At 37.8% G+C, this 9,411-nt stretch overlaps 2 protein-coding genes across 2 annotated transcripts in view; one reads left to right on the top strand and one right to left on the bottom strand.

The window, feature by feature from the left end:
- The window catches only part of SQRDL (sulfide quinone reductase-like (yeast)), a 7,475-nt gene extending 1,169 nt beyond the window's left edge, over positions 1-6,306 (top strand). Inside the window, exons 3-9 of the mRNA XM_009577007.1 lie at positions 92-145; positions 1,750-1,944; positions 2,865-3,074; positions 3,568-3,751; positions 4,680-4,747; positions 5,689-5,867; positions 6,249-6,306. Coding sequence (XP_009575302.1) covers positions 92-145; positions 1,750-1,944; positions 2,865-3,074; positions 3,568-3,751; positions 4,680-4,747; positions 5,689-5,867; positions 6,249-6,306 — 948 coding nt within the window. The remainder of the gene's footprint in view (positions 1-91; positions 146-1,749; positions 1,945-2,864; positions 3,075-3,567; positions 3,752-4,679; positions 4,748-5,688; positions 5,868-6,248) is intronic.
- A 742-nt stretch (positions 6,307-7,048) lies between these two features.
- LOC104076218 (nicotinamide riboside kinase 2-like) overlaps positions 7,049-9,411 on the bottom strand; it is a gene marked incomplete at its 5' end in the record, with an annotated part of 2,650 nt that continues 287 nt past the window's right edge. Inside the window, 6 exons of the mRNA XM_009577008.1 lie at positions 7,049-7,244; positions 7,355-7,446; positions 7,671-7,777; positions 8,446-8,517; positions 8,756-8,942; positions 9,074-9,119. Coding sequence (XP_009575303.1) covers positions 7,239-7,244; positions 7,355-7,446; positions 7,671-7,777; positions 8,446-8,517; positions 8,756-8,942; positions 9,074-9,119 — 510 coding nt within the window. The remainder of the gene's footprint in view (positions 7,245-7,354; positions 7,447-7,670; positions 7,778-8,445; positions 8,518-8,755; positions 8,943-9,073; positions 9,120-9,411) is intronic.

Here is a 9,411-nt window from a genome sequence, read left to right as displayed (position 1 = left end):
GACACTGTTGCTGTCAGATAACTTAAATTTGCTTTGAGCTAATGTTTTGGGTTTTGTCTAAAATACTTTTTTTTTTTTTCTTACACAACAGATATCTTACAAGTATCTGATAATTGCCCTTGGGATTAGTCTGCATTATGAAAAGGTATTTGTTTTACAGTAACCATGTTTTCACTAGTTTTAACGGCATCACATACCCTTATGATTCACTAAAGTAAATGGCTTTTCAGTACACTTTTTTTACTGCAAGATATTGAACGCTAATACGAATTAAAGAGCCAGAAGACAGCCTAATGACTTTACTCGTTCCACAGATTTCTATGTAATAACCCAAATTACCCTTGGGAAGGTCTTTTAAGACAGCTTTCTTGTATCTCTATGGCAATATCAGCAGATGGGGCAGCAAGTTAAATCTAGAACTTAAAGGCAGTCTGTAATAATGAGATAATAAGGTACGCTGACTGTAGTCTGAAGCATCTCTAATGTAAACAGAAGTGAGGAACACACAGCAGTCAGTAAAATCTGTGTATTGCAGAATTAATTTGCCCCACTCTCACCTTTCTTAAAGGATGCATTTCAAAAGGAACCAGCTGAGTTACCACGCTTGTGTTTAAATAGGCCCTGGGGCCCTTCCCATCTATTAAGTTTCCGGTATACAGTGGCACTCAGAGGAAAATGTTAGTACCATTGTATGGCACAAGAATGATTGTAGCGAAATGTAGGAGGAGGAAAACACAAAGGCAAGATGTTTGAGCGATTTGACTCCACTTGACCTGAATATGATGTAGTACCTGATAACATATTTGAGAGCTATTCAAAGAGATACTCAAGGCATACATAAAGCAAGAGCTAGTCTTAGTTAACTATAGTCACACTAGATAAATTCTGGTGATTAGGTCAGTGGAATGAGGAATTGCATTGTGTTCAGTGACCCTCTCAGCCTTCATATGTCTGAAGTACAACCTGAGAAAACTAAATTCAGTATTCAGTAGTAGAAGCCATGTAATACAGTTAACCACTATTACTCTGTAGTCGATAAAATTCATAGTAACAGATTTATATGGCTTTAAAATGAAAGTGGCCAGTTTAAAAAGAGGGATGGTTTCTCTTACTTGTCTTCACCAACAGCATACTTCCTCGTGTAGACTGTAATGTCCCAAACACATTGCAGTGCATGTAACATGACTTAGTTTTCTTGTAGAATTTCTGCAATCCATTATTTTGAAATGGGGACAACTCTCTCACAAGCAGATGCTCAGGTGTAGTAGGAGTAGTAGGGAAATAATTATTGGAGGCAATCGAGTTGAAACAAAATAACCCTAGGAAATACAGGTGTCTGCAGCTGACTACTGAAAAGTTTCATTCACCTTGTAAATTTTCATAATGCCTTTTTTTTTTTTTAACATTATTTTTATTTATGATCATATGGCAGTGACTTTATATAGTCTTACTCTGAATTTCATGTACTAGTCTACAAAAACTTTGGTTTGGGTCTGCACTGAACCCTTATGCTACAAAAGTTGCAGACGAGAGTCATTTCAGTAAATGTTACATCTACTAAATCATCTAATGGAAATATCTGTTTGATTGCTAGGCTTATTTTCAAAAATGCCGACTAGCAAGTATGTATGGGCTTTCCTTTTGCTAGAGGCTTCTCAAGTAGCTATTTCTCAAGTCTGCATTTAATACTTGACGATGATGACAAAATTTTTGCCATCTGTACTTTAAACCTTAATTTCATTTTCTTAGATCAAAGGCTTGCCTGAGGGTTTTCATCACCCCAAAATAGGTTCCAATTATTCAGTTCATACGGTAGAGAAAACATGGAAAGCTTTACAAGATTTCAAGGAAGGAAATGCTATCTTCACTTTTCCAAATACTCCAGTGAAGTGTGCAGGGGCTCCTCAGAAGATCATGTATTTATCAGAGGCCTACTGGAGGAAAGTAAGTATTTTACTCTCTCTGCCAGTGCTTGTTCCCACAGTTGGAAGGAAGGCTTGTTCTAAGGCGTTCATATTATCTTTAAAACAAATAAAAACCACACGAGAGGAATGTGACTCAGGATTATTAAATTAAAGTGACTGAGTTGCTTTTTCTATTATTAATGTATAATAAATGAAGCTAACTGAATCGTACACAAATACTTAGCATATATTTAATACTGGAGAAACTTGTAGAATTCAGAATCCAGAAGGAAAGAACTGCTTACCCTGCTTCTGGTGAACTACAGATACAACTATTCTCAGCCGGATTTATAACTTCAGGTGGTGCACTAAAATAATGCTGGCTGGAATTAAGTAATTCTTGTTATTTTAAGTACTTAATACCTGTTGCCATTTGTCTTTCTGTTAGTCTGAAAAGTGGCTATGCTTGCTACTTGTGGTGCACTGTCTCGGCATCAGGAGTCTTAGCCAGGCTGTAAAAGCAAGCTTAGTGGAAATAAAAGGCAGCTTCAAGTGGAAGTGTCAGGCTTCATATGTATTTTAAGTTTCATGAGCTATCTACTGGGCGAGTATCTGAATAATGCATAGAACTGAAGGTTTCAGAAAGCTAATGCTAGGCTGCTACAAGTGCTTAACCTGCATACAGCAGTTCTTCCATGAATTGCAGCCACCTCTTCTCACTAGCAATTTGTGTGGGGGTGTCTTCAGTACCTCACTCAGGAAGGGCAAAGATTGTCTTGTCTAGCTTCTAACATAGTGTGAAATAGCTGTATCTCAAGAGTTCTAATGTTAATAGTTCATTAATAATTGAACTGCATTAATAGTTCTGTCAGCTTTTCAGTAGTGGAGCATGGTTGTTTTGTCTCTGCTAGCTTGTCACAGTTTCTTAATAGAAAAGGCTAATTTGATCTCTTTGTGCAGACAGGAAAACGTTCCAAAGCAAACATAATGTTCAACACTTCACTTGGTGTCATTTTTGGTGTTAAGAAGTATGCTGATGCATTGCTTGAAATAATAAAGGAGAGGAATATTGCTGTTAACTATAAGCGCAACCTTGTAGAAGTTCGAGCAGACAAGCAGGAAGCTGTGTTTGAAAACTTGGACAAACCTGGAATGACTGAAGTTCATCAGGTCAGGAAGGTTCAGACCTCTAGTTTGGTCCTGTTTCTTTTCCTTGTATACCGTAACATAACTGCCACACTATAACAACATAATGTCTGCTTTGTTGTATACTGCCCTTACCTCCTGAGAGTACTATCTCTAACTTCAGGAGAAGATTAAAAAGTTTGAAACTAAGGTGGAGAGAAGAAAAAAATATTTCATAAACTACGCTTGGAGTCCTGTATGTCTTGTTAGTATAACTTGGGAATGTCTCAGATGCATATGGAGGAAGGCAAATTGCTGTTACGCCAGTGTAAATGGAGTTGCCTGATAAGGTTCATGTTAATAAAAGGATGCACTTCAAATTTGAGAGCAAATTTTCATTCTATATAGTTGTGTTTTAAAAAAACCCCATCAACAAACAAACAAAGAAGACCCTTCTCCTGCTCTTATTGCCTTATATCAACACGGGTATGATTTGCTCTGATAAACTAGCCATTGAGTGCCTCTTCTTTCTGTCTAGTATGAAATGCTTCATGTCACACCCCCAATGGGGCCACCTGATGTACTCATCAACAGTCCTGTCTCGGATGAAATTGGCTGGGTGGATGTAGATAAGGAAACTCTACAACATAAAAAGTATCCTAATGTATTTGGTATTGGAGACTGCACCAACCTTCCAACATCAAAAACTGCTGCAGCTGTAGGTAAAGTTGCATGTGTGTCTATGTGTGTAATGAAAAGTATGGGAGTGACAGTAAGCTTACTATTTAGTTTGTTACTCCTGAGGTCTTGACTTGAATTATTTCCAGCTTTCAAAAAGACCCAAGTCTCCTGGGCCAACTAATTAGCTACAGACCATGCTGATGCCATTAACCCACAGTTCTCTTGTTCCAAATGCCTCACAGACAAACTAATCCTATTTTCTGTGTTCACGGAATGGCATAAAATGAGTGTACTACTCTTGTATTCCGTCATCATTCAGTAACAAAACGTTCTGGTCTATCTTAGCAGCTCATGCATATGTGTCAGCTAACTGATAAGTCACTATTGAAGAATCACATGTTCTGTACTTGTAGCCACAGGGTCCCATGTAAAAACACTTTAGGCCTATGGTCTCACAACTAAAAAAAAAATGCAAGTAAGAAGGTGGAAAAAAAGAAAGGCTATACAGTATGTTATTGGTGTGGAAAAAAAGAAAGGGTATATAGTACGTTATTGGTGTAATGTGAAGAATGGTATAGTCAACCATTCCAGCAAATGGGTCTAGAATACTTCCCTTACAGCACTCAAAATGAAACAAAACTTCAGTGTGTCAGAATCTTAGTGTTTGGGAAGACTGAACAAATATAATGTAGCATAGGAGAATAGGTATAGGTTAAAAACATACAGCTCAAGTTTCATAAAGCTTTAGCATGTTGGAAACAGTGAGGCCAAAGCATTAGTCCAAATTTTTTTTTTTTCTTATCCAGGACTGTAAACTTCCCAAACTGATTTGGCGTACAAGTTCAATTACAGCTGAATTGTCCAACAAAATGCCCAGCTAGTAGTGTTTGCTCTAGTAATGACAATAACTGCTGCCTAAAACAAAGCCTTAATACACTTCTTTTTTTTTCCTCCTTCTTTCTTATGTAGCTGCCCAGTCTGGAGTGCTTGATAAAACTATTTCCCTGGTAATGAAGAACCAGTTGCCAACTAAAAAGGTACCTACAGATCTTGTCTTGGGAAGACGTTATCTTGAATTTTCTCCATTCTTATGTAGGAAGTCTTGCAAGCAGCTAACCTGTGTGAACGGGAAGACAGGAAGCACTTTGCATCAGCAGCTGGGGTGCTAAATGGTTATATACTGTATGTCATAATAGTAATTTAGTTGCACAATCCGTATTTTTGATACTGCCATTAAAAATATTATCTATTTAATTCCTTGACTTCTGAGTTGAAAGAATTTGAAAGGCTGATTAGTCTGGGTTCTTCACCGATGCAGGTGACTTACTTATAGTAAAACTCTTGACTAGTATAACCCCTACTCCAAGAAAACCCTTTCAAACTTTACACATCTGTACTATGTTAAACTTGCCTCCCCTCCCCATTATCTTCTAAGGACTTAAATTGAAGATTTTGTACTACAGATGTTAAGCCTATAACTATGTTCAAATTTCTCTTTGAGACTTGGCTTTCATTTTACGTATGGCTTCTGAATTAATATTCTTTGGGGTACTAACCTGAGTATCATCCATCCATACTCCTGCAGTCCTCTGGAAATTATTACAACTATATTCAAGATCCTGTTTATATACTGTCTGTTAAAGCTAGCACCAGCTCTCATCCTGATCTACTGGTCACCTATTCTGCTGGTTACAATAATAACCAGCAATTAATGACCCTATTGTTCTAGGTTAGCTCTAATTTATGCAATGTTGTTAAGCAAATCTACAATCTATACTTGAAATAAAATGGCTTAGTATTATAGTTATTAAACCATAATTGCACTTAGCAGCCTTCCAAACTTGCTGATATTAACGCTATAAATGCAGAAACCTCCTAGTAACTTATTTTGAAATACGAATGTTAACAATATGGCTTGTAATACCTCAGCATTTAGACTTTGTTCAGATTAATGAAAAGGGGGTATTCTTCTTTGCAGTATGATGGATATACTTCCTGCCCACTAGTAACAGGCTACAACAAGGTGATTCTAGCAGAATTTGACTATGACGCTCAGCCTTTGGAGACCTTTCCCATTGACCAGAGTAAGGAGAGAGTAACCATGTACCATATGAAAGCTGATATGATGCCTTTTCTCTACTGGAATGCACTACTTAAGTAAGTATTTCAATTCTGAGCAGGCAGAGCTGCTGTGATCATTCAGAAAAAAGCCAGGTACAGATACCTGTTTTGGCTTAGTTCATTGGTAGAATAGAAGCGAATGATGTGCACCCTTAGTCGTAACTTAAGACTTCAACTTTCTGAGGATTCTGGGCACTTTGCTAGTAACAGGGGTTTGTTCAAGCAGAATAGCATTGAACTGCACAGAAGAGCACCCCTTGCCCAATTGAAAACCCCACTGAAGCAGAGATGATTCTCTAAAACAAATCCCTAATACTCGATCTCTTGGCAAGTATGGTATCTTATGGGAGTAAAACAAAAACCCTACTTTGATAGTACATATATAAAACATGGTGAAACAACTTTCTCCATTTCTAGGGGATACTGGGGAGGACCAGCTCCTGTCAGGAAGCTAATGCATCTGGGCTTGAAGTAACTGCTTGTGCTTGGTGTTGGTCAAACCCTTTTGAAGAAAAAAGACTGGTCTTGCAACGGATCAATACATATCTTCCTTCTTGAACAACCACCTAGTAGACAGATGCTTTTTTTTTTTTTTTTAAAAATCAAGCTTTTGACCTAAGTTCACTTTTCCCCCTACTAGGGATTAAGCCTTCATATGCTTTCACTGCTCTTCTATGTAAACCAAGGCCTTAAACTACTTCTGTACATACACAGGAGTTTAAACTTAAATGTGAACTTGCCTTAACCTACAGAACACTACTGAAATCTTCTAGAGCAATCAATAATTTTAAAGCTGTTGTACGTGTAAAATTTTCTCCCTGCCTCTAAACTGAACTGTCTGCATCTGAGATCAATGCATGCACTGGATTTAAGAGAATAATCTAATGCTAGTAAAGTGGCCTGAAAACATCCTCTTGTTTTCTCATTTTTGAAGAGCAAAATCAACCCTCGTTTCTTCATCAAGAAGCATACTTGCTGCTTAATTAGATGGATTATAGAAATTAATGCAGGTTATTGAAAGGAAAGAACTCAAAGCAGTGTATGTATATATCTACACATACACACACTCTCCTAGGATGGTTATGCCACATCACATCAGTTCTACTATAGCGTTTTACTCTCACAGGTTAAGAACATAGTGAAAAGAATTCCCAATAGACTGGAGATTGGGAGAAGACAGAAATCATCTGAGGCCACATACTAGGCTGAAGCACAAATTAAGATGACAGACAAGAGGGAAGTGCTTTTTAATTATGACCATATATAACTCAGTTTCAAGGGAAGATTAAACAAAGTCGAATTTAAGAGTCGAGAGTCTTCACAGAAGCTGGAACTTTAGGGGCAGTCAGGTAGACAGCGCAGAGCAAACAGGAATCATCTTCACTCACAAGAATCGTCACCAGGAGCTTATTTCTAAATGGAAAGACATACATGAACATATTCCAAGTTATAGCTTCATGCTTTTTCAACATAGCCTTTAAAAGGATGGCCTTTGAAATGCAGTTAGAAGCATGGACATGTACCTGCATGTTAAGTAATTCTTCAATCTTATTCTGGATCTGTCCATACACATCATTAAACAGCTCCTCCTTTGATTTTGTTCCATTCAAGTGCACTTAAAGTAAGAAAGTAAAATGAGAGAGCTATAATTGAATGTTTCTGTAAGCCTGCCAAATCCTAATTTAAAGAGCATGCACTTGACTGGTATCAGAAAAATACACTCCATCCACCTGCTTCAATTCCTCTCATGCATTTAACCAGTATATATATATCCCAGGTTTCAAAAGCACTCTCTCATAAAGCAACCTTTCGAAAGTGCTTTTGTCATTAAAGACTTACCCACATCAACTCCAAGGTCTTCCATTATCTTCCTGTGCTTTACATACATAGGCCAAACGTGGCCATCAAACAATCCAGGTGGATCTGGTACAGTGTAATTCCTTGAACTACAAATTAAGACATTGTTATTCAAGAGTAGTCTTAATTACAGTTTAGGGAAATGACAGATAGTTCATTCAGTTTCTCTGCACACTAGCCTGAGCCTGTTGCCTCCAATGTGGTTTCTGAGCTTATCAAAAGTCAGTACTTAGCGTAAGCTGCAAGCATAAAGATACCCAAAAATAGCTGGAATTTAATGTTCGGGTCCAAAGTGTTCAAGATGCAAGAAGGATTCCTAAAACAGGCTAATCTTAACATTGATGAGTAGCCTTCTCTTAAAGCTTTAGCAGAACTTTGGGTAAAATAGCTGTCTGCTTATTCCTCTGAAACTTAACTTTTTCAAGTTTAACATATTTCATTTGCATTACGAACCATGCATGAGTACAACAATACAGCCAAATATAAGACCCCAGGATAGTTCAAGACCTGGGAACCATGTAATTGGAAAACGAGAAAGGGAGAAAGCCTATTGAAAGATCTGTGCTGAAATTGAGCATTTGTCTCACGTAGTACTTTGGTAGAAAGCTTTTGAGTTTGTTTGGTGAAGGAAGCTATAGTCTTCTAACACAGCAGCTACATTAGTCTTTATCCTTTCTTATCTAAAAGCTTTAGAGAAAGTTTTGAATGGAGTGAGATGTTACTGGGCTAGCAAGGGAACTTAGAAAGATAAACTTACCTTCTTCTCCTTTTACACTCTTCATATGGAATGGAAAGAAAGTACCGATGGTGGAATATGTCAATCAGTGGCCTGAAAGAGATACATGTTTGGTTACAGCTAGACTGATTAGTAGCAAGAAATGGAAAGGTAAAACTACATCTATTTCCCATATCTAGAGCTATCTTCATACTTGTGACAGCTAAACTCACCGGTAGTCAATACCAGCTGCTAACTCTTGGTTTAGAACAGGTCTTTTTATTCCCTTGGAGGTTCACCTATCATGTAAAATCACGTAAAAATCAAAATACACGAAGTCACATTTGATTACCTGTAGGTATAAAGTAGGAAGCCTTCAACAATAAGAATGTGGATGGTTTCATCTCCTCCCTCCTTATCCTGCAAGATCTGCGCATCCAGTGTGTTGTTGATCCCATGAGAACGTTCAAACTTGACTGGGTTTTTTATCCAAGCATTTATGGTACTCATCATAGCTTCCATATCTAATGCACTAATCACTACGACAAAACAGACAACTATCATTAAGCATCATCTAGTAATAGAGTCAGTACAAAAATAACGCACATAAAGTATCAAAATACTCCAAGTTTTTGAGTTACACTTTGATAATACTGTAGCAAAGCCTTACCATCATACTGTTTGAACCCATCTTCAACTTCTATTTCATCTTGGGGCTGAAACAGTGATAAGAAAAAAAACTGCTTGGTCAGCACAGCTATTGGGAGGCTTGATACCCATTTCAAAGCAAGATTCAAGATCCGAACCTTGAAGCTACAAAGAGGAACCTTAACTCTCCACCAGGTTTTTTTACATGCAGATAAAAAGCAGTAGTAACGAGGCTAAGATAAAGTAGCCTGCTCCTCTGTCTTCCCACCAACACATGCACACCGTGTAGCACTCCAAGAAAATGGAAAGTCATCGGGACGTATTACAGCGCAGGCTTATCCACCAGCCGCACAGCCAACC

This window comes from Fulmarus glacialis, unplaced genomic scaffold (genome assembly GCF_000690835.1).
Source record: "Fulmarus glacialis isolate BGI_N327 unplaced genomic scaffold, ASM69083v1 scaffold11684, whole genome shotgun sequence".
Classification (NCBI taxonomy): domain Eukaryota; kingdom Metazoa; phylum Chordata; class Aves; order Procellariiformes; family Procellariidae; genus Fulmarus; species Fulmarus glacialis.
This window is presented reverse-complemented; position numbering and strand designations above follow the sequence as displayed.